General features: G+C 42.4%; 2 protein-coding genes across 6 annotated transcripts in view; one reads left to right on the top strand and one right to left on the bottom strand.

The window, feature by feature from the left end:
- The window catches only part of LOC140518530 (proton-coupled amino acid transporter 1-like), a 65,373-nt gene extending 57,711 nt beyond the window's left edge, over positions 1 to 7,662 (bottom strand). Inside the window, exon 1 of one of the 2 annotated variants that reach the window (XM_072630771.1) lies at positions 7,560 to 7,662. The gene's annotated coding sequence lies outside the window, so the exon portion shown is untranslated. Of the gene's footprint in view, positions 1 to 7,286; positions 7,457 to 7,559 lie in introns of those variants that run through there. The other variant, XM_072630772.1, reaches the window with a different exon arrangement.
- Positions 7,663 to 7,908: 246 nt separating this feature from the next.
- Positions 7,909 to 24,020, top strand: part of LOC140518527 (proton-coupled amino acid transporter 1-like) — an 84,914-nt gene continuing 68,802 nt past the window's right edge. Inside the window, exons 1-3 of one of the 4 annotated variants that reach the window (XM_072630767.1) lie at positions 7,909 to 8,362; positions 13,698 to 13,771; positions 14,664 to 14,744. In XM_072630767.1, the coding sequence (XP_072486868.1) occupies positions 14,719 to 14,744 (26 nt within the window). In that variant the 5' untranslated portion in view covers positions 7,909 to 8,362; positions 13,698 to 13,771; positions 14,664 to 14,718. Of the gene's footprint in view, positions 8,363 to 9,918; positions 10,249 to 11,531; positions 11,962 to 13,697; positions 13,772 to 14,663; positions 14,745 to 24,020 lie in introns of those variants that run through there. The other 3 variants (XM_072630765.1, XM_072630766.1, XM_072630768.1) reach the window with 3 other exon arrangements.

The following is a 24,020-nucleotide window of genomic DNA, read 5'->3' as shown; positions in this document are numbered from 1 at the left end:
CCAAAATAAGGTCTAACAAATTTTTTTTTAAAGCACATGAGAACAGAAGGAAGTTGAGGAGGAAGGTCCTGACAAGTGGGGCAGTTTTGAAAATAATGTAAGGATTTATTGTATGCTTTTTAAAAAACCTAAGTGTCATTCTCCATTCTTTATCTTTCTCCTTATCTATATCTAATCTGTTGCCAAGTCTTATCTACTATCTACATATAGTCTACTTATGCAAGTTTTGTGACACTACCACCAACTTGATGCAGGACCTCATTACTGTGATCATTCCCAGGTTACTGCTACGGCCTACTCGTTGGTTTATCTGCATCAAGTCTCTCCCTACTCTCATCTGTCCTCCATTCAGCCTCCACAGTGATTTTCCTAAAGAGATGTTCACCCTTCTAGTCAACAAACTCCAGCGTTCCCTATTACCTCCAAGATGAAATATAAATTTCTTTTAAAATCCTCTATAACCACTCCAATATTTCCACCAAGAAAACCCCAAATAGGGTCACAAAGAGTTGGACACGACTGAAATGAATGAACAACTAACCTTCCTCCTTCCTTCAATGCCAATCTTCTTACACTTTACTCCTCTCCCTATATAACCTAGTGGCACTAGTATCCTCTCAGTTCCTTGTGTAAAACACTCCATTTCTCAAATTTATCCATTTTTACTGGCTGTCCCCCATGCTTGCAATGCTCTGCTTCCTCATCTCCATCTCCTGGGTTCCTTAAAGTCTTAGCTAAAATCTCATCTTCTGCAAGAATCCTTCCCCAGTTCTCCTTAATGCTAGTGCCTGTCTCCTGAGAGCACCTCCAGTTCATCCTGTACATATCTTACATGTATAAAGTTGACTGCTTGTTGTTTTCTCTGTGGGAATATGAGCTCCTTGAAGGCACAAACTGTTTTTGCCTTTCTTTCAATCCCCAGTGTTTAGTACAGTGCCTGACGTAGTAAGCATTTAATAAATACTTGGTGACTGAATATGAAACAAGAGATTCGTGGTTTCATAAATAAACCTTCTTTTGTGTTCTGCTGTATATACTGAAATGGGTTTTGGGGGTGGGGGAGTGATGTTTAAGTTCAGAATAAAAAAATTAACTAAAAGAAGTCTCCCTGAAGTACCCTCTATTTATATTGGCCCTTGATCCCACTCCCTCTAATCTTATCCAGTCTTTTCCAACCTCGATTCTCCCTCCCAGCTCTGCCTCCAACTCGGGCTTTCACCCCCATACTCTGCTGCCTTCTCATGCTGGAATGTTCTTCTGCCATGCTGCCCCTTTCTTCCAATGGGCAGTTCTTTCTGAGACTTCTATTATGGAGCCCAAGCTGGCCTGCCTTCACTCCTCTCCCAACTCTTCTTCTGACTCTTTGGACTTCAACACCATGCCCCAAGCAGGTACATTCTCTGCCCCACCATGTCCCCCAGGCCATAACAAATCCTCACTTGGTCAGATCATCCTCTATCTCTCTTCTTGTTTGTAGTTAAATTCCTTGAGAAAGTCATCTACCCCGGGGGCCTCCTCCACTGCTCTCCTCTCCCTCATTTCTAAATCTGCAGTGTGACTTCCACCCTCCTCCTTCAGGCAGGCAGCAAAGGGCACTTGTTAAGGACTTACTATGTGCCAAGCACTGTGTTAAGGGCTAGGGATACAAAAAAAACAAAAAACAAAAAAACCAGAAGACAGTCCTGTCCTCAAGGAGGGGGAAGATAATACGTAAAAGAGCTAAAAATCAGAGGGGAAAGAAAAGTAGTAAAAGGTCCCTTAGAACGTGGTGGCTGAAGGACCAAGAGTCAGAAGCAAAGTTTTCAGGGGGATGAATCACTCAGCCTCTGCCTATCTCAAAAATGGAGGGCAATGAAATGAATTCATCAATGGAAGAAGGGGGTGGGGTAGCATGGCAGAGGGAAGTTTCAGGGTAAGAAGATCCAAAACTCAGAGGGAAGTTTTATTCAATTTGAACAACTCTCTCCAGAGCTACTAATGCTCTTTTAATAGTCAAATCTAATAGCCTTTTCTCAATCTTCATTTAATAGTCTTCAAAACTGAGCCAGGCTCTAAATTTAATTAGCTAATGAGAATTTGTTGTAGCCTACAATCCACTAAACTATAGGCAGTGCTAAAACTGTTCTTCCTGGGCAGAATCATCTACCTTAAGGAAATCAGAAGCCATAAGAAACCTTTCCTAATAGAGGGAGGCAATGAACTAAAGCCCTGGATTGGGCTTCCTTTCCACATCAAATATTATGGAGAAGAATACCAGCACTATCATATACAGTATTAGGTGGTTTCTAATCCAATCTATGCATGAGGCTCCGTCATTTCATAATGCTCCATTAGAGAGAGGGCAGTCATGAATATCTAGACTTGAATTCTCCAGTATCTGATCAAGGAACACTTGGTGCTCCTTTCCATAGGATTAACACCTTTGGCAAGACAAGGTCCTCAAAGTGATAGATGCACAAAAAGCACCTATTAAGGAACACATTCTGCATTTCTGGTGATAGGAATGGATTTTATCAGCAACCTTTCACCAGTTATGGCTACCAAAGCTTGTTAAAGTTTGGCAAACATTGGTACGGTCTCAAGGTCATTCAGGGAGCAATTACAGTAATGACTTTGTTCTAAATTTGGCACACTGAACAAAGTCAAATTCAATCATAAGTAACAAGAAGTGGAAACCCACCTACAAAATTAATAGGTAGGAGTACAAAGTGCCGCAAGATCACATGTTGGCAAGATCACTTCCAGCTGTTCATAGTTGCCCTCTACCTAATGGTGTGGTACAAAATGATAGCCCTCTATACATCAGATTAGAAACCATAATGCCCTCCCCCTCCCTCTCAGCTGAGAACCTTTCCTCATAGTTCACTGAAAAAAAAACGAGGAAATTTGCCTAGAACTCCCTCTTCTCCCCTCACATACTTAGATGCCTTCTGCCACTATATTACACCAAGAAATAGCCCTTTTCTTTGCCCAAGACAAAGCCCCTCCTCATGCCCAAGTGATTCCATCCCATTCTATCTTCTCTAACAGATTATCCCCATCTATGATTTGCACTCTCTCATTTATCTTCAATTTTTCTCTTTCTATATTGGCAGTTTCCCTAGCACCTACAAATATGCCCACATCTCCTCCACCCTCAAAAGACCCTCATTTGAGCTGTCCATTTCCACCCATATCTCTTCTGCTCTTTGCGGCTAGTTGTCTCCACTTTCCTTTCACTTTCGTCTAAGTCTCTATAGTTTGGATTCTAAACTCATCATTTAATCAGAACTGCTCTCTCTAAAGTTAATAGTAATCTCTTAATTGCCCAGTCTAATAGTCTTTCCCCAGTACTCATCCTTCCTGACTTTTCTACAGCCTTTGACACTGTTAATCACCCTCTCTTCCTTGATACTTTCTTCTCTCAGTCTTTGTGATATTACTTTTTCCTGCTTCTCGTCCTACCTTATCTGATGGCTGCTTCTCTGATTCATTTGCTAGGTATTCATCCAGGTCACACCTGCTAACCATGGGTGTCCCAAAGAGCTCTGTTCTGGGCCCTCTTTCTCTTCTCTCTCTATAGTATTTAATCTGGTGATCTCATCAGCTCCCATGAATGTAATTACTGTCTCTATCCTGATGGTTCTCAAATCTACTTATGTGATCCTAACCTCTCTGCTGACCTCCAATCTCACATCTCCAATTGCCTATTGTATATCTCAAAGTGGATATCCCATAGGCATCTTGAAGTCAACAAGTTCAAAACTGAACTTGTGACCTTTCCTCACCCCTTCCAAACTTTCTTAGTACTACCCTCCCAGCCACCTAGGCTCAGAAACTAGGTGTCATCCTCAATTTCTTGCTCTCTCTCACTGCCCACCCAACCCCCATTTTGAATCTGGTACCAAGATCTGTCAATTTTGCCTTTGAAACATTTCTCACTTTTTTCCACTACCCTGCCACCCCACCCCACCTTGCCCCTGCCGCCTCCCGCACAGGCCCTTATTACCTCACACCTGGATTTTTACAATAGTCTGCTAGTTGGTCTACCTGCCATAAGTCTCCCCTCACTCTAGGCTATCCTCATCTAAGCTGTCAAGCAGGTCTGACCATGTCCCACCCTTACTCAGTAAACTCCAGTGGCTCCCTATCACCTCCAGGATCAAATATAAAATCCTCTGGCATTCATAGCTCTTTGTAACCTAGTACCTCTCTACATTTCCAGTCTTCTTATAACTTATTCACCCCTGACTCTTCCACATACTCTACAGTTGAGTGATACTGGACTCCTTGCTATTCCCTGAACAAGACACTTCATCTCCTGAATTTTGGGTATTTTCATTGGCTATATCCCATGGATAGAATGCTTTCATCTCATCATCCCTGGCTTCCTTCAAGTTGCAGTTAAAATGACACCTTCTACAGGAAGCCTTTCCTAATCCCTTTTACTTCTAAAACCTTCCCTCTGCTGACTATTTCCAATTTGTCTTGTGTATAGTTGTTTACATGCTGTCACCCCCATTAGAACGTGAGTTCCTTGAGAGCAGGAATTGTCTTTTGCCTTTCTCTGTAGTTTCCCAGTGCTTTGCACAGTGCCTGAAATATAAAAGGATCTTAATAAATGGTTATTGACTGACAGCCAGATTGCTAAGGGTCTTTAATATCAAGATAAGAAGTATGAGCTTATGTGGTAGGCAAAAGAGGACCACTGAAGGATTTTGAACAGAGAAGTGGCATATTTAGAGCTGTATCTAAGGATGATTAATCCAGTGGCATATGCAGGGCAGACTGGAAGGGGAAAGGACTAAAAGTAGAGAGAACTGTTAAGAGGCTATTTCAGAAGTACAAGTTTATACTAGAGTGACAGGGTTGCAACAGAAAGGAAGGGGCAATGAGATTATGTTAAGGTAGAATTAACAGGATGTGCTAACTGTATATAAATAGCTAATTCCTTAATAATAGTGGGGGCCATTATAATAAGTATTGGGGGGAAGGGGAAGGAGGAGGTTAGCCTGGGATAGGTTATCTAAGGATGAGGCAAAAAATAACAAAGACCTCATAAAGCTGAACTGAAATATCCCATCTTCTAACCACACCTGCTCCAAGGGATCAGCCCAAAGAAGAGAAAGAGAGGAAAAACTAGGGCAGAAGGAGCAGGAAAATGAATGACTGAAAAAATGACAGCTAAAGGGAGGGATACTTGATATTACTATTAGGGCAGCCTCTGTTATATCCATCACCAAACACAGAAATCCAGTCTACTACTACCAAGCCCTCTCTTATAGGTATTAGCTTCTTTACCCAAAGCTCTTCCTAAGGTTCATAGCTTTAGAGCAAAGTAGTGTTTGAATGCAAAAATAAAAAAATTTTTTTACTAATCATTACTAACTGGCTCTTATAAAATTCCTAAAGAGAATCCTGATTATATTTAAGAGTCATACAAAATAATATCTAGCTCCAGTTTAAGTGATGACTGAAAATAATACATAGAAAAGAATGCTTAGGAAAAGCACTGATTTCGAAGTCTGGAGATCCTCAAATGTGCTTTAGTTTCTGCCACTAATCTTGGACATTTAACATCTCTGAACCTGTTTCCTCAACTGTAAAAGGAACAGTTCAAAATGATCATCTCTAAGGCCTGTTCCCCTTTACAACTCTATAATCCCAGATAAAACAGCTGTTTCTAGGACAACTTGCTCTAAAAATCTACCGTCAAGTCCTGCTTTTAGCGTGACTCATGGTATAGCAGAGATAGTTCCTTGTTTGGACAAATAAATCAGACCTGGGCTGGAAGGTCTCCTGGCTGATTCCTGGAGTTCTGGATTCTTTCCACACCAAGCTACCATGATCTTTTCATGATTAGATTTCAAGGCAAGCCTATCAACTTACAAGAGGGGGCAAGTAACAACAGCTTTTACCACCTTCACCAAAAATTGGATTACTGAGGAGAAAGAGAAAGTCCTAGTACTATAAACCATCCATATCCTTAAAGTTATTTGAATACCTTTCCAGACTTAATTGACATTTCACCCATTTTATGTTGCTACCAAGTTGGAATAGGGGGTTCATGAACCATACATTCTACCTCCAAATCCCTTGCATTTGTTTGAGCTGCATCTCTGGGTCCCCGGTTGTGAATGCAATTCTGACGCAATGAATCTTTATCTTTCTTCAAGGCTCAAATCAAATGCCACCTCCTTCAGGAAGTCTTTGGCGATTTCCCCAACTGATAATTCATTTCAATTCAACAGGCATTAATATTGCAAAAGCCACAGTAGAAACAAAATTTTAAAAAGAAAAAAGTCACTGTCTTTTGCCTTTAAGGAGTCTATACTTGTACCTCCTACAAAGGGCCACAACTTATAAGCAAGTAAATGCAAGATAATTTAAAGAGGGAGATACTAGGGAGATGAGTAAACACTTCCCCTAAGGTAACAAAAGAGAAAGATCAGCTCTTTGAGGGTAAGAGCTGCTGCATCTTTGCGATTGTGTTCACTGATCTTCAAACACAGTAGTCACTGAATCAACGTTTGTAGTCTCCTGTCAACATTGAAGTTATTCTTCAAATGATATTTCTTCCCCATCCTGATATTCAGCCTTCTATTCAAAAATGTAATGAGATTCCCATTATTATATGGCTTATCAGAAGAAATATTAGGAGACAACGAGAGAATGAAATCCTCAGAGTGCTGAGTCTACAGGAAATCACGAGTGGTCGCTTCTACGATCATAATGGTAAGGAAACCACAAGCCCAAATGGTTACAGTTCAAACACTGTAAGAACGACTGGGTAAGGGCTGGAGAGAAGAGATGGGGAAAGAAACAATGTTTCCTTCAGGCCACATCTAAAGACAAGTTCTTGGGGCAGAAAATAGTCCAGCACATTGGAAATAACCTGGGTTATGGAGTCCATTCTACCATTCACTGTGTAATCCTAAACAAGTTACTGACCCTCACTTTCCTCTTTAGAAGGAGAGGGCTGGCCCAGGACTATTCTAAGTCCCAAAGACCCTTTAGGTTTGAAGGCTTCGGGTTACTGGGCTGAAGGGTGTGGCGGCGATGGAGAAATAGTCCAAGAAGCCAGCCATAGGGCCACGCCGAGGGGCCTCTTTCTCATTTAGGTTTTTCCTCTCCTAGGACCGGGCGAGCTCGTCTCTGACCTCCCAGCATCTCAGCAGGGTTCCTGCTTTCCAGACCCGCTGGCCCAACCCCGTCCCCCCTCAAATGCACACACAAAACAGTCGCTCTAGAGAACCGCAGGTCACACTGAGAGACCCATCCACCCGCGCATCCACAAAAACACACACCGGGCGACACGATCTCCAAGTGGCCCGCGAGTGTACACCGGAGACACAGGCACACAACCAGGGACACGGCGCCACACAGGCACAGAGGCACAGACAGACACACACACACACACCCGCTTCCCTCCTCCTCTTCTTCCTCCAGCTCCGCCCCGGGAACAACCTTCGTTTCTGCCCCACGGGCTGCCGCCAGGTGGGGGACCTTGGCCTGAACCCCATCACCCCCGGACGGATGCCAACCCAGCGCACGCCCCGTGCCATCCCACCCTGACTCACCCGCTCCCGCCTCCAGGCTCGGGCTCCAGCCTCAGCACCCTCCCTCCGAGCCATTCCCGGGCACCCCTTCCGGCCCCATCATGTGACCCCCGGCTGCCGGCCGGCGCGGATCATGTGCTGCAGCGTTCAGCTGACAGGACCCCGCCTCTCCCCCCCCTTCTCCGAGCGCTTTCCTTCCACGCCTCTCTTGCCCTTCTCCCGCGCCACCTGGCGGCTGAGTCCTGCGTTGCAGATACCCGGGAGGAAGAGGAAAAAGGAGAGACAATAGAGGAGAGGAAGAGGAAGGAAGGAAAAGAGGAGGGAAACGGAAGAGGGGAAGGGCCAGGGTTAAGGGGAAGTGAAAGAGGAAACTGTATTCTGTTTTTACCAGAAACTCCCAAAGAAAGTGGGGGTGTCCCGACTCGAAGGCTGTCCTCCAGGGTCCTCAGGGCTCGTGGTGGCCGTGCAGGGCTGGGCTGTCCGCGCCGTGCTCAGAGCGCCCAGCCCTGGGAGCGCGGAGCGCCCGCTGCTGATGGGCCCCTCGGACCGTCGGGGCTGCTGTCCAGCACGAGGACGGGCCGCGGCTGGCAGAGCGCTTGTGGGGCTTCCTCCCTGACCCTCTCCCGTAACTGGGGCTCTGTGAGATGGAGCCGGGTTCCAGGGAGGCGAGGAGGAGGAGTGACCTCGCAGCCCAAGGAAGCCCCGCTGAGCTGCGCCTTATTCCCCTCAAACAGCAGCTCCATCTCCCCCCGGCGCGTTCCTTGGTCAGTTCCTACCAGAGAACCTAGTTCGTCCGCCCCACCACAGACAGAAGATTAGTGAAGGTCAGGAAACATTTTGTGTCCATCAATAAGTCTGTCCATAAGCGTGTATTAAGTGCTTACTCCGTACTGGTTTCATTTGATATCAGAAGGGAAACAATTGCGCATATGTAGTCCAGTTTTACTGAAACTGACATCCATGAAGGGAAATGCTACAGTGTAACCACTTACACCTTGGAAATCGAAAAGCTGCACATCTAGGTGTGATTTAGTGCTTTGTGGAGTGTCTAGGCTTAAGAGGATGTTGCAGAAAATGTTAATAATGAAAATTAAACTTCCGGGTGTGTCCGAGTGCATTTTTACCCGTCAGAGAACTGGTGGTTAAGCATTTATCAACACACTGCTGTTCCCACCTGATAAGAAAGACCCTTCATTTCTCTAGTCTATTGCCACTACTTAGGTAGAAATGGAAACTTCGGCATCTGCCACTTTCCCAGTGCTAGCTGAAAGGTTCCTTTACAAGCTCTCAGGTCATAAGAGTGCAAACTGGAGAAAAGTTTAATTAAGGTAGTAAAGGATGTAGAGAGAACATGTACCTAAGCCCACAGAGTCACAAGACCCCTTCAATCCATACAATCTCTATGACTTGTCATATAGCCCTCCTTCTTAGACAGTAGTGTGCTGGTAAATGTTTAACAACTGGCTTTCTTTAAAAAGCACACACACAACAACAACTAAAAACCCCCAAAAAAGATGTACCTAGAACTCATTTTTAAGTTTAACCTGCATTATTAATATTTCTCTATTCTTTTCTTCAGCCTAAACAAGCAACAATAAATGAAGCCCTGATTTTATAGCCTTTTTTTGCCAATTCCCAAAATGTAAATACACTGGAAAATAAGCTAGCTCCAAAATTCCCCTGGCCCTAACCTTAGCAAAGGAAGTCAGAGATGATTTCTCCTTGTCGGTCCCTTTGTGTAAGTCACATTTTGTTCTTTCTCTGAAAGTTCCAATTAATCTCCCTCTCCTCCATAGTTCTCCTTAGATCTTGTAAAGTATTGTGACTTTTGGCCCTCAGGACTGTTGTTGCCCTAAGATACCCTTCCAGATGAGTTTGTTCTTTTTGCTGATGCTTTGCTCAGCTCTACCTCACCTTCCTCAAAGGTAAGCTTTATTCCAGCAGTGTTCATTGTTTTTTGGAAGTTCATGGAAAAATTATTCTGGTGCCTCAACTAGCAGTTTCAATTCTTTCATAGGCCTAACCCAGAGTGCTTCTAGCATTTTGAGATTTTTGTCTTTCATACCAACCTTCCACACAATGAGGTTCTTCTGAGTCGCAGTGGGAATGCCCTCTTTGAGTGTTTAAAGAGTCTCTTTTCCTGTTGACATTATTAAGGCATAGAGAGTCAGTCCTGTTTGCACCCATTTTCCTATTGTGCCTAACCAGACTGCCTCACACTTATGTCCCTCTGTATTTGAGGGTTCAGAGTGGGCCCCTGTACTCCACTTGCCTTTAAGAGTCCCATTTTTCTCTGTAGCAGCTGAGCTGAATTATGCAAATTAACCCAGGCTGCTTCTCCCAAAATCCAGGAGAAAGGAGCAGAGCTAAGAGTTCCTAGGAGTCTTTGTGGAGATTTTTGAGTTTTGTGCCTCAAAGCAGAGGAGCAGCTCTGCTCTGGGAGCAAAAAGGTGTACCCATTACTATAGAAACTAGGATGGGAGTAAAATACTAGGTGTTTTTTTTTTCTTCTGTAGACAAGAGGAAGCCACTGAATGTTATTAACTAGGCCAGTGACATAGACTTAGGTCTTAGAAGGATTGTTTTGGCAATCGCATCAAGGATGTACTGCCAAAGGAAGAGACTGGAGGCAGTGGACTAATTAGAAGGCTGTGACAATAATTCAGGCCAGATAGAGAGAATCAGAGGAGAGCAATATACAGAAGCCCAGGTAAGAGACACCATCCAAAAAGAGAAAGATGGTCAACAATAGCTAAAGCTACAGAAAATTCAATATGGATAACTGGGTGGGGTGGGAAGGGGGAGGGGCAGAGCCTTCAAAAGTAGCAGTTGGTGACCTTTGAGAAAGTAGTTCCTAAAGAATGGTAGTGTCAGAAGCCAGATTACTGTACAGGATTGAAAAATCAGTGAGTATAGGGATTGAGGAAAGAAGTAGAATACTGGGCAAAGAGAGGGACTGTCTCATCCTCTGACAGTGGAAGAAATGATGGGTGAAGATCAAGAAAGGTTTAGAGTTATGAAGGAGGAAAGTTAAGAAAATCCACAATGGATAGCCTTAGCTTTCTCAGTACAGTAGGAAACTATCATCTGCTGAAAGAAGGGAGTTGGGAGGTATAATTGGGGGCTGGAGAGGGGAAGATTTGGAATGGCTACTGAGGAGAATGTAATAGAAAGTCAATCAGATGAATAAAAATGTTTCTGTGCAGTAAGAAGGGCCAGGTTGAAATTAGATCACATGGATTTGTAATGGAAACACTATATGCATAGTATCACAATTTCCTACAGTTTGCTCAGCAGCTAGGGGGTTAAACAGAGAAGGCAGGTGGTAAGGGTAACCAAGAGCTGAATATTAGCAGCCTTCAAGCAGCTGAAGATGAAGAGAAAAGGGATTTGATGGTAGAGGTTGGTGCCATGTTGAACTTGTTAACTATAAATTAGAGACTAGGAAGGATAGTAAATGGAAATGAGTCCAGAACAGGGAGGGATGAAAAGTGTGCAGATTAAGGTGAGGATGAAGAGGAAGGAGGCAAGAGAGTCATAGATTTAGAAGACTGTTTGATCCAGTCTCCTCATTGTATAGATAAGGATTTGGGGGTGAAGAATTTAGGAGCAAGATTCCCAATGCCAAAAGTAATAAGCATTTTTGTTGCTCATTTATTTTAGTAGCGCCTACCTCCTCATGACTCCATTTGGGGTTTTCTTGGCAAAGATACTGGAGTGGTTTGCCATTTCCTTCTCCAGCTGATTTACAGATGAGGAAATTGAGGCAAGCATAATTAAAGGAATTGCCCAGGGTCATCCAGGTAGTAAATGTCTGAGGTCAGATTTAAACTCAGAAAGCCAAATCTTCCTGACTCCAAACCTGGTGCTCTATCAACTGTACCACGTAGTGGCCCCAAATAAGCATTAGAAGTAGAATTTAAACCATGTCCTCTGACAGCACAGCTGGTATTTTTTGGAACAGGAACAATCTTTTTACTGTACAGTGTTCCCTCTCAGATGTTATCTGGAAAGCCAGAGATTGTGATCAGAGAAGAGAATTTCAAAGGTTGAGATCTCAGGCTTTATTCAGTAGGCCATGATGTACTATGAAGGGTTAATTTTTTTAATTGATACTTTTTGTATTTATGTCACATTCATTTCTAGAAAGGAGGAGGGAAACCCCTCCCAACTCTGTGATTGAACCCTCCTTAGGAAAAAGAAAAACAAGTAAAAACAGCCAATACAATGACAGTCTGACAGCTCTTTACCCTTCTGCTCCCAAGAGGGAGGTGTTAGGGGTGGGCCTGACATTGGCACCCTGCTATTTAAGGTTTGAGTTGAGATAAAATGAGGCATTTGGATGTCACTGAATATGGTTAAGATTTATTTAGCCCTAATATGGCAAGTATATTCAACAAGAATCTGGTGGTACGTAGCTTGGGTAGGTCCCTCTCAGCTGCATATAGAACCATGTCTGGATAGAAGGGCAGGGTATTGTGACTCTTGTGGTCTACACATCTGTCAGGTTGGAGGGGCCAGAGAAGCTACTTAACACAGCCAGAGGCCACCCGGAAGGGCAGGAAGAGAGGTGGAGCTGATCCTTGACCACTCCCCTGGGCCAGTCAAATGTTGACTTTGCTTCCTTTTCTAATCCGAGATCGCAGTTGAGGGAGTGGAAGAGGGAAAACCCTAAGAGATAGTGGTGTTCTCATTGGAGCTGTGTGTCATTTTCTCTTCTCTAACAAGGGTGGGGAACCTGCAACTTTGAGGCCACATATGGCCCTGTAAGTCCTCAAGTGCAGCCCTTTGATTGAATCCAAACTTCACAGAACAATCCCCTTGATAAAACTGTAAAAACTGGACTCAGTCAAAAGGTCGAACTCAAGGACCTAGAAGGCCATGTGGCCTTGAGGCTTCAGGTTCCCCACCCCTGGATTCGTTGTTGGTTCTTTATTAGCTTAGAGTTTAGTTATTTTTAGTTATTTTATATATGTATAGTTTTATATTTATATTTAGTTATAGATGTTATAAATATATATTTTATGTTATATATCAATTAATTTATATATAAATATAAAATATATTTTAAATTTAGTTATTTTATATAAATTAGTTATAACTTTTAGTTATTTCATTTACTTTGGAGTCATTATGTCCATATGTATACATTTATATGATTCTGCTTTTTTCACTTTGTAATCAAATATTTTGTAACATAAAATTTCACATTTTTAAAAATTCTTCATTATTTATCTTTTCTTACAGCACAGTACTGTTCAATTACATTTGTATATCATGGGTTTTCAGACATTCACCCATGGATAGGTACCTATTTTAAGTCACAAAGAATGGCACTATGGATGTTTTACTGTATGTTGGAATTTTGTTTCTTTGACTTTCCTGAGGAATATGTCTGATAGTGGGATTGCTAGGTTATAGATATTGAAGAGGAGTGACGTGATTAGATTTGTGCATAAGGAAAATCCTATGACTCGTGGCAGGCAAAAACATCAAATGTCAGCTTAGGCTACTTTAAGGTGGTCTCAAAAGGTGATCTGGTGATCTCAAAAGAGAGAGTCAGTAATAACATTGTACCGTGCCCTGGTCACAGTATGTCTGCAATATTGCATCTGGGTTGGGGCAGCATATTTTACAAAGAACATTGAGAAACTCTAGTGGGTCCAGAGAATCAGTCCGTTAACAAGCATATATTAATCACTTACTAAACGCCAAGCATTCCTCTAGGCACTAGGGATACAAAGGCAAAATATAAAATAGTCTCTGGAGTATATAGATTCTACAGTGTCTTGAGAATATAAACTCTCAAAGAATGTATATGCAAAGGGGATGGGAACATGACATGTACATGTGTGTGTATATATGTGTGTATATATATAATATATGTACATGCAATATATACACACACACATATATACATATTTATATGATGCAAGGTAATTTGGGGAGAAGGCACCAGCAGCTGGGGGTGGAGTGGAGTCAGAAAAGGCCAGTTTTGAAGGTGGTACTTTAGCTGAGTAATAATGTAACATTGATAATGTAATTGATTAATAATGTAAACATTCAGGTTTTCCAAATGTTTTGCATACTTTATTTCATTTGATCCTAACCACAACCTGTGAGGTAGGTACTACAGGTATTATAATTCTCGTTTAACAGGTAAGGAAACTGAGGCTCAAAAAAGAGGTGGGAAAGATCAAAGGGAGGATTCAAACTCAAGTCTCACTTGATTTGTAAGTACAGTATTCTTTCCATTTTTACCACGCTTCCTCTCAGAGAATGGTGAACAAGATAGTAAGAGTAAGTCATGGCTAGGTCATATTCAACAAGTTTATTATTTGATAGACTTATAGGCAGTGGATAGCACTGGACAAGTCACTTCAGTTTCCTCATCTGAGAAATGGGCAGAGTAATAGCATGTATCCTCCAGGACTGTTGTGAGGATCAAATGAGATAGTATTTGTAGAGGGCTTTACAAACCTTAAAGCATTATATTTGTTGTTATTCAGTTGTGTCCCACTCTTTGTGACCCCATTTGGGGATTTCTCGGCAAAGATACTGGAGGGATTTATCATTTGCTTCTCCAGCTCATTTTACAGATGAGAAAACTGAAGCAAACAGGGTTAAGTGACTTGCCCAGGGTCACATAGCTAGTAAGTGTCTGAGATTGGATTTAAACTTGGGTCTTCCTGACTCTAGGTCCTGGTTCCAAACACCACGCCACCTAGCAGCCTCTCTAGATTTCTTCAATAGTAAGGAATCACTATCACCTCTGTGATCCTAAGATCTAGTATAACCCATTCATTTAACAGATAATGGAGGGAACTAAAACCCTCCAAAGAATAAATTACTTATCCAAAGTCACAAAGGCAACAAGTAGCAAAGTCATAATTCAAATTCAAGTCCTCCGACTCCAAATCCAGTCCTTTTTCCATTACACCACACTACCTTCTTATTTAATCCTAAACTTGAACTCTTTCAGTAGCACAGAAACCCAGGGAGGAAGCAAGCAAAGTGCAGACCTTATCTCTAATAAAATTAACTCAGATTCTGGTAATTCTGTACGTTTTCTCACAGCAACTGTTTGAGGAAGGGAGTGTAAATATTGCTATCCTTGTTTTGCAGATGAGAAAGCAGGCCCAGAGAGACTGTGGCTGGCGCAGAGTCATACAACCATTAAATGGAAAGGAAGAAGGCAGGGGTGGGGTAAGAATTTAAACCTAGGTTTTTACCTCCCGGAGCTGTACTCTTTCTATTACTCGAGACACTCTCTTTAACACTGTTCTCAACATTGACCTTAATAATATTCTCTGCTTGAGGTGGACAGATAAATTAACTCATGAAAAAAATGTATGGTGGAAATAAAATGGATCATTAATTCCCAAAAGGCACATCTGGTTCCAGATCTGTTTTCAGTGGCTCCCAGAAGCACAGCCAGTACTTTCCTGCTTCCGGAAGTGCCTGATATGGAGAAATTGATCATTGCTCACCAGGGAGATATAATTTCAGGGAAAGCAAATGAGGAGAGGAGAAGCAATATCTGAGTGTTTATTCTCTGAAAGATGATAGATCCAGGATAGGTCTAGACCCTTCCCATCTTATCCTCAGACAAAACCTCTGGGCATGTCGTGGTGGGCGAGGGGGGCAATCTGCCCAAGGAACAGTTGTATAGGTGAGGGTGGGGTGGGGCATGATCATTTACCACACTGAAAGATGAAGAGGGATCTCCAAGTGCTTCTTGTCTTACTTCATACCCTGATGGAGGCATCTACACACACATACACACACATACACACACACACACATACACACACATACACATATATACACACATACATACACATACATACACACTTGACTTAACAGTTTCAAGGAAAGTGGCTTAGCACAGAGATCATTGAAAATGGAATGATAAAACCACCATTCAAATCCTGACTCCAAGACCTGTTAGCTGTGTGTGACCTCGAGTAAATCACTTTACCGCTGATTCTCAGTTTCTTCTTATGTAAAATGGGAACAGTAATAGTTGCTTTACTAAAGGTACAGATGTGTGGAATGAAGAGGTTAATGAATACAAAACACTCTGCAATCATGAAGTTGTTGTTTTGGTCCTTCGTTTTCAAAAAGGACCAATGACATCATGGGCAATATCTTGACTCATGGGTGAAATGGATTTAAGTGAAGCAGAGCCGCACAAAGTCATCAGCCTCCCTCTCTCTTCCAGAGTCATCAAAGTCTAGTGGCAATACAAAAGTCAAGATGACTGGTAATGGCCCAGGGTGCAGTGAATGACCTTACCATCTTCCATGTCTAATCAAGTTCTAAGTATTCCACAGTGCCTGCTTCAGCCTGCTTCATGACCATTGGAACAAATTGTTCTTATCTGCTCATTTTACCAGGGAAAGTCTTTTCATGTTTGAGGCAGATATCCCCCTAACACCAATGGTTTGAGGCCTGTTGATTACCTTCAACCTGGTTTACACAGACTGTCAAGATGATTTACCAGGTATAGCTACTGCACATGCTATAGCTTTTTGGAGCCATCGGGTGAGAGTTGAGTACCAGGTGGGCACCAGAGATAGATGAGCAGCCCTGAGAAGGGTTCGGCAAACCCTGACACCAGAGGTGTTAGTCCTCCTTGAATCACCCCATACACATCTAATCAAGGGGCTGTTTTGATTATTTCATGGAGGAATATTTCAGCTCAATATAAAGAAGAAACCAGATCTTGGGATCCCACCTTGAGAAGAAACAAGGCACAGTGAATACAGAGAGCCATCTTCAGTTAGAAAGACCTGGTTTCAAGTTCTAAGACTTGACACCTTGGCTCTATAAGCCTAAGCAAGTCATATAACTTTTCTCAGTGTTCTAAGCAACTCTCTAAAGAGATTGTAAGCTTCAGAAAAACTTCTATCCTGTATTGGTAGAGGGAGTTCTCTCTATCAGTGAAATCATAGGTCCAGGTCCTGTTCCTAAAAAAAGAACTTTCTAGCAACTAGAGTTATCCAGAAATGTAATGGCTGCCTCTTGAGATTGTAAACTGCCAATTCTTGTAAGTGTCCAAACAAATACTAGATGGCATCTCTGCTGCATTTAATACCTTTGGAAACCTTCCTCCCTTCTCCCACTCCTTTTTAAGACAACTGATGTCTAACCTCAGTACAGTCCTGTACTGTCCTAGCTCTCTTCCTACTAATCGCTCCTGTTTCATTTTCTTCTCTGTCTCTTCTTCTTCCCCATAAAAGCTCAGTCCCTGATCATCTCCTCTCAAGGATGCTATAGAGGAATTCCCACACAGGTCAAAGACTAGATGGGTTAATGTAGATGGCCTCTAGGGTTTTCTAAATCTAGAATTTTAGATTCTAAATCTAGGATTTTAGGATTTTGATATGTGGGAGCTGGATTCAGTTTTTGCACTAAGCATGGGCCTACACCCTGCCCTATGGATTCTCAGTCCAGAAACGCCTGACCTCCTTCAGAAGTAAAGACTCTAAATTTGGCCTTGCCAAAGTCACTGGAGGATACAGAAGGTTCAGCAAAGCTAGAGTGTTGTTGAAGAGATTGGTAAGGGACTGGGGGTGGGCCCATGGGTTTAAAGAGAGAGGAGCTTGAGAGACTCCTGGCTTCCCTTCTTTAGGGCTCTTCTTTAGAACCTAAAATTAAAAGGCACTTCCATTGAGTATCTCCAGGAAGTCATAATAAGAATCAGGCCAAGAAAATTGAATGGGACCTTATTTAAGTTCATGAAGAGAGCTCTTGGAGGCATAAACAAATGAGCTGGTATTGCCCATCTGTGACTGGAGACCTTTTTGCCTCTTTGTGATATTTATATAGCACTTTATGCTTTTAAAGAGGATTCACAGAATTCATTTTATATGATTCTCACAACCTCTCTAGGAGCTAAGTAGCACATGGTGATAGAGTAGACCTGGAGTCAGGAAGACCCAAATCAAATTCTTCCTCAGAAACTTAAGAGCTGTGCAACCCAGGGCAAGTCACCTAAATAGACCCTCGGTTTCCTCATCTTTAAAATGGGGATAATTTTAGCTTTTCATAGGATTTTATGAGTATTAAATGATACCATCTATGAAATGTACTTTGCAAATCTTAAACTGCTATATAAACGTGAGCTACCGTAGGTTTCAGAAGAGATCTTGGAGATCATTTAGTCCTAAGAGGATCATCAGTTTAGAACTGAAAGGAACCTCAAAGCCTGCCTAGTCCAATTTCCCCATTTTCTAGATGAAGAGACTGAGTCATGGGGAAGTTATACAATTAGACAATATTAAGTAGCAGAGACTAGATTCAAATTCAGATACCCTGACTCCAAATCCAGGTCTTTTTCTGCTTTACCATGCTAGATATCCTTTTGTTTGGGGAGGAGGAAACCAAAGGCCAAATAGGTCCAATCATTAGGAAATGTCAGCGTCAGGACTCCAACCCACCCTAAGGAGTTAGCTCCAATACCCTATTCATTAAACCAATGACCAGCTAATCTCTACTAAAAACAAATTTCCCAGAGGAGGTAGTGAGGTTTAGCTATAGACTATGGAATTTAGATGACAAATAACGAATGATTTCCCAATCAAAATGATAGTTAAAACCTGAGGAGGGTTACTAAAGCCTGGTTAGTTACCAGAGATCTTTAGAAACGACAAATATAATTCTGCCTCCAGGTTAAGCCTTATTATTTTATGATTTGATATATCTCTGTGGTCAAAGAAAATGGGCTCCTTTGGGTTCATAAACCAAGTGTTCTACACATTTATAGTCACTCCTACTACATGCATAGGATCATAGATTTAGGACTGGAAGGTATTTCATAGATCTGGAAAGGAGATTCAAAGATGTTAAATTACTTGCCCAAGGTCACACATGAAGTACTACAGTGGAAAAAGAGTTGGATTTGGAGTCAGATGCCCTTGACTTGAATCCAGGCCCTGCCCCTCATTTGTTGCTTGTATTACTTTGAGCAGGTCACCTTAGTGTCTGCACTTCTGTCTCCTCATCTATAAAATGAGGAGGATGAATGAGCTCTAAGTGTCTCTCCAGTTATACATCTGGGATCCACAGTGGCAGAGTCAAATTTTGAGCCCAGATGGTGGAACTCTACCACTCTCCTATAGTCATAAAGCCCTCAGGTTTTAAGGAATTCTTTTCATATTTCACTTTTGTCTTCCCAATCTTTCTCATTTCCCAGTAAAGTTTTATCTTCCATTGCTAAAGCTATGCATACAGATTTCTAAGATGGTGAGCTCGATCATCAGTACAGCTTCCAGATGAGACCAAAGAAGACAAGAGGTCTAAGAGGTTGCATCAGGGCTGCCTAACTCAGTTCTTTTGCTTTGTCCACCAGATTCTAGAGCTGCAGCCCAGAAGCTGAGCATAGGGCTTTCCCCTCTAACTTCCCATGTCTCTCTCCATCTCTGCAGATGGTTCCAAACCTTGATCCCTCTGTTGAAAATTCTCCCTGTGCTGTGGTGGTAAAGAATGCAGGAATGTTTGGAAGAGGGATCTGAGCTAAGGGAGGGAGGGATCCTCCAACTCTCTTTAGAATGGAATAAGATGGTGATCCCTTTCATGAGTGGGCAGTATTTTAAAATGAAAAGTAGTTTCCTTTTAAAATGGGAAATAGAAGGAACTCTGGCTTTGGAGTTAGAAGATCCTTGTTCAAGTCTCAGCTCTAACACTCATTAACTGTGTCACTTTTGGGCCAGTCACTTCTCACTGAGCTTTTGGTTTCTTATCCTAAATGGAGACTATTTCCACCAGCTATTGCAAGGTAAACAGTTTACCAAATTAAAGTACTGTTGAAATAGGATTATTTACATTATTATATTATTACCGTGATTATCAACACTGATAATTATAATCTGTTAGTAATTGAGTGCAGCCAGAAAATAAGGACCCCTGAATGAGGATATAGATAAAACATTAGTTTTTACTGAGGTTATCTATCTTTTAATTAGGGCAGCTAGGTGATAACAGTGGATAGAGTGCTGGGCTTGGAGTCAGGAAGATTTATTTTCTTGAGTTCAAATCTAGCCTCAGACACTTACTAGCAGTGTGACTCTGGACAAATCACTTAACCCTGTTTGCCTCAGTTTCCTCATCTGTCAAATGAGCTGGAGAAGGAAATTGCAAAACACTCCAGTATCTCTGCCAAGAAACCCCAAAGGTGCTCACAAAAAGTCAGACATGACTGAAATGACTGAATAACTGTACCAGTAACAATCTTTAGTTAATGTGTCCTTTCTCTTTAGAGACCTTTGCAGGGGTACTCCCTTAATGGGTAACATAATGGGAAAATTACTGGGTTGGGAACTGGGAAACATGGATTCTAATCCTGGTTCCATTGGTAGTTATCTATATGACTTTAGGCAAGTCACTACACCTTTACTGTTCTTAGTTTTCCTATCTATAAAATGAGAAAGCTGGATTAAATGGCACCTGGGGGCCTTTTTAGCTCTTATATCCTGTGACTCTATGCAGGGGTCCACACAGAGCAACTTCCGTTCTTTCTTTGACTGTCCATGGGCTCAGTTTCCTGGAACTTCTCTTGTGTCTTAGAAACTTCGGCTGGATCCTTCTGTCTTTTCAGACCTGTTTTGCTGTTGCTTCCTCTTGCTTTTCTCATTTCAGTGGCACTAGAACCTTTAGTGTCCACATTATCCTAGTTCTTGGTACATGCCAGTTCTCAGTGTCATTGTTCTCTTGCCTATTAGCTGGGGCTTTAGCTTTCGATCTAATTTCCTTTCTAATACAACAAATATTTATTATCTTTATGTGTTACAGAAAGAAAGCTTTATTTAGAAAGGACCTTTGAATATAAGACATAGAATGTTAGAGTTAGTAGTGAGCTTGGTCCATAGAACATAAACTTTAAATATCATCTGGTACTACCCTCTCATTCAACAAATAATGGGAGAACTGGGCAGCATGATCTCCCCCCAGGAGACTGCATATAATCAGTTTAAAGTGTGGATTCTCATAATGGCCATGTTAGTAGATGGGTGGAGCATGTGCAGAGGAAACAAGTGTAGCCAGATATACATGTGTAAGGTCACACACAGAAAATATGTGTGGCTGACAGCTACTCAAGACTCAACACTGCAGGGATATCCACATTTTCTAAAAATGGCATTGCTCCTACTACTGTCTTCATGCCATGTTGGGCCTCCTGTCCCCTTTCTTCCCCTCCAAGCAGACACGGAGTCTCACTAGCTCCCTGCCAAATTCTCTTGCCCATGGGATACCCTTCTTGTTTGCCACCTATCTCAGTGTTACTTTGTGAGGGGCTACTAACTTTTCCTAGTAAGAGGAGCTGGCAAGTTGGCTCTACCATTTCTTTCTGTGTCTGTCTCTGCCTCCCTCCCTCCACCCCATCTCTTTCAGCTTTTAGTCAGTCAACAAACATTTACTAAGCTCTGTATGGCAAGCCATTGTGCTAAGCTCTGGGAATGCAAACAATGCAAAACCCATGATCTCCGATCTCAAGGAGCTTAGCTAAAGGAAGAAACACCAAGTAAATAATGATGAGCATACAAGATATACTGAGTAAAGAAAGGTGATCTCAGAAGGAAGGCACTAGCAGTCATGGGATCAGTAGAGGCCTCTTGCAAAAGGTAAAAATTGAGTTCATATAGCAAAAATGAAAAACAAATGAGAAATCCAGGTGTTGCAGTTGGTACTCAAAAAAAATTTTTTTTAAGACTTCTAGTTCATTAGACATTCTGTTGGGGATTTTGGAAAGATCTGGATGAGAGTTGTACACAATGGGACAGCATGGATGGATTGTAATCTGCACTGATGGAGGGAGTACTCAGCAGTGAAAACTGAAAACCACCAAAGTGTGAAGTAGGAGTTCTATGTGCAAGACACTGTGCTGAGTGTGAAGGGTTCAGAGACAAGCAAAGCAACGAAGTTTACAGCGTCACAGTCACATCATCCTGAATCCATCTTGGCTCCGCCTCTTTTTGAGCTATGCCCAGAAAGTTATTCCGTTGTTGTCTAGTCCTTTAGTCATGTCTGACTCTTCATTACCCTGTGGATCATATTGTTGATGGGGTTTTCTTGGCAAAGATATTGGAGTGGTTTGGCATCAGGGTCACCCAGCTAGGAGGTGTCTGAGGCCACATTTGAATTCAGGTCTTCCTGATTCCAGGCCCAGCATCCTATCCCCTGAGCCATCTATTACTCTGTTCCTGTTGGGCCTGGCTCTTCCTCTGGGCCTCCTCCATGCACGCTGGTCCTTGTTATTCCTAATTGCTTGCTCTGTGCCACAGCCATCCAGCAGGCAGCTCCTCACCTGTCCTCTGCTGCCCTCAGATGACCAAACAAGGTGTGAGTAGGCTGAGGAACTGAATGGTTAGGGAGTTTAGGAAAAGACAATATGTATATTGAAGTCCCTTAGTATGAGGGCAGGAGGTTGAGAGGAGGGAAAAATTGTGAGCTGTGTACCAAACTCATTGTGGAAGCTAGGGGAGTGACCTAGAATTCTGTAGACAACAGCTGCAGGATTTTGATTGGGTAGTAGATATGAATAGCATGGCCCTCAAAGGAAGAAAGTTTACAGAATGATGGAAGAAAGGGGAGAGCAAACCTGCGAAGTAGTAATAGAGAGCAAGGAGTAATCCAACTCCTTCCCTGTGAGCTGAGGAGAATGAAGGAAGGTGCAGCCCATAACTGAAAGGGCGGTAAGGGAGGCTTGGTCACTGAGGGAAGGCAGGTTTCAGTGATAGCTAGTGGATGGGAGGAGTGAGAGAGGAAAAGACTTAAGATGAAGGGAAGCTTGTTGCCTGTGGAACAGACATTTCAGAAGGCACAACGGAAAGGGTTGGAACATTGGGATAAGATGATTAAAGAGGATGAGAAATGGGATTCTGAACCCCGGTAGGGTTTAGAATCCTTTGTAAGGTGTGGGCAGGTGTGAAAATGTTCATCATAGACTGGAAGGCACCATTCCTCTTCCCAGAAGACACTAGATCTTAGTCTACCCTAATTGCTAGGACCCTAATAACATTTAACAATTAATGTTGATTTGCTTTTACAAAGGGATTTTTTTTTCTTTAAAGATATAGCAAGTACGTATAAACATTTTCCCCAATATCTCCAGGACATACTCTTCCTTCTGCCACCTCTGTCTCTTGGGAAGTTCATAAAAACTTAATCTCTGCATAGCATTGGTCCCACTAAGTTCATATCCAAAACTGGCATTCTTGTTATATGAGTCTTTCCACTGGACTAGGGTGGGTCCTCAAGATCATTCAGGCAATTATGCTTGACTGGCTGCAGTATCTGGTCTGGATTCTGACTCCTGGATTCCTGTGATAGAAAAGACCAAATGAAGGAGACCTCATGTTTCAGAGGTCATGTAACCTCAGAGAGAGAGGATCTCTCACTGGAAGTTGTCACACCAGCGTGGTGTGAGTCAGACAGCTGAAACTGACTCAAGCTTTTTAGAAGACTGGCTGTGCAGTCACTTGTAAAAGGCTTTTCCCAGCCATGTGGCCAGTCAACCAGAACCAGTTACAGACTCTCATACACATTATGTCAAAGTGTAGGCATTACGCAGGCAGGCATGTCCATGCATGCTCCACTTTACATGAAATCATTGTTGTCCCAGAAGTCCCTAGCATCCTCCACATGGAGAGATTCCATCTGATCAAGCAGGTGGGATTGATTCATGTGTTATACCCTCGTTGTATCAGCATGGCAGTTCATCAGTCAACAAGTATTTATTAAACACTTACTGTGTGCCAGGCATTCACTAAGTTCCAGGGAAAAGAAAGAAAAAAGGCTACAATAGTGTCTGCCTTTAAGAAGTTCACATTTAAATGGGGAAAACAGCATGTACACCATTATGCCCATATGATATATGCCCAAAAGATATGTAAGATATAAATGGGAGAGGAAAGGTATTAGTAGGTCCTAGAGGTGAACCAGGAAAGACCTCTATAGAAAATGAGATTTGAACTGAGTCTGGAAGGAAGCCAGAGAAGCCTGAAGGTGGAAGTGAGGAGAGGATTCTGGATCCCAAGCATGGGGATAGCCAGTGGGAAGGTACAGACTTGGGAGTGACCTGACCGAGGAACAGCTGAATTGTAGAGACCATGAAGGGAGCAAAATGTAATATTGGAAAGCTATGAAGTGGATGCACTGTGAAGGGCTTTAAATGCCAAACTAAAGGCTTCATATTAGTTCTATAGATAGTATGGAGCCTCTATGGTTTGTTGAATAGAGGGGTTAAGCTAACGCTTCAGTTGAGGAAAATCACTTTGACAGCTGAATGGAGGGTGATGGAGAAAGACCCAAAATAGAGAGACCAATGAGAACTCTGTCTATCATAATGGGTCGGTTGTAATGTGACGGCAGCCTGCACCAGAGTGGCGGCTGTGTAAGTGAAGAGAAGGGAACATATAAAAGAGATATTGTGAAGGTAGAAATTCAAGGTTTAGTAATCGATGGTATAGGAGCAGTCAG

This window comes from Notamacropus eugenii, chromosome 1 (assembly GCF_028372415.1).
Source record: "Notamacropus eugenii isolate mMacEug1 chromosome 1, mMacEug1.pri_v2, whole genome shotgun sequence".
NCBI classification, from domain to species: Eukaryota; Metazoa; Chordata; class Mammalia; order Diprotodontia; family Macropodidae; genus Notamacropus; species Notamacropus eugenii.
The sequence above is the reverse complement of the archived record's forward strand: the minus strand, read 5'-3'. Positions and strand labels throughout refer to the sequence as shown.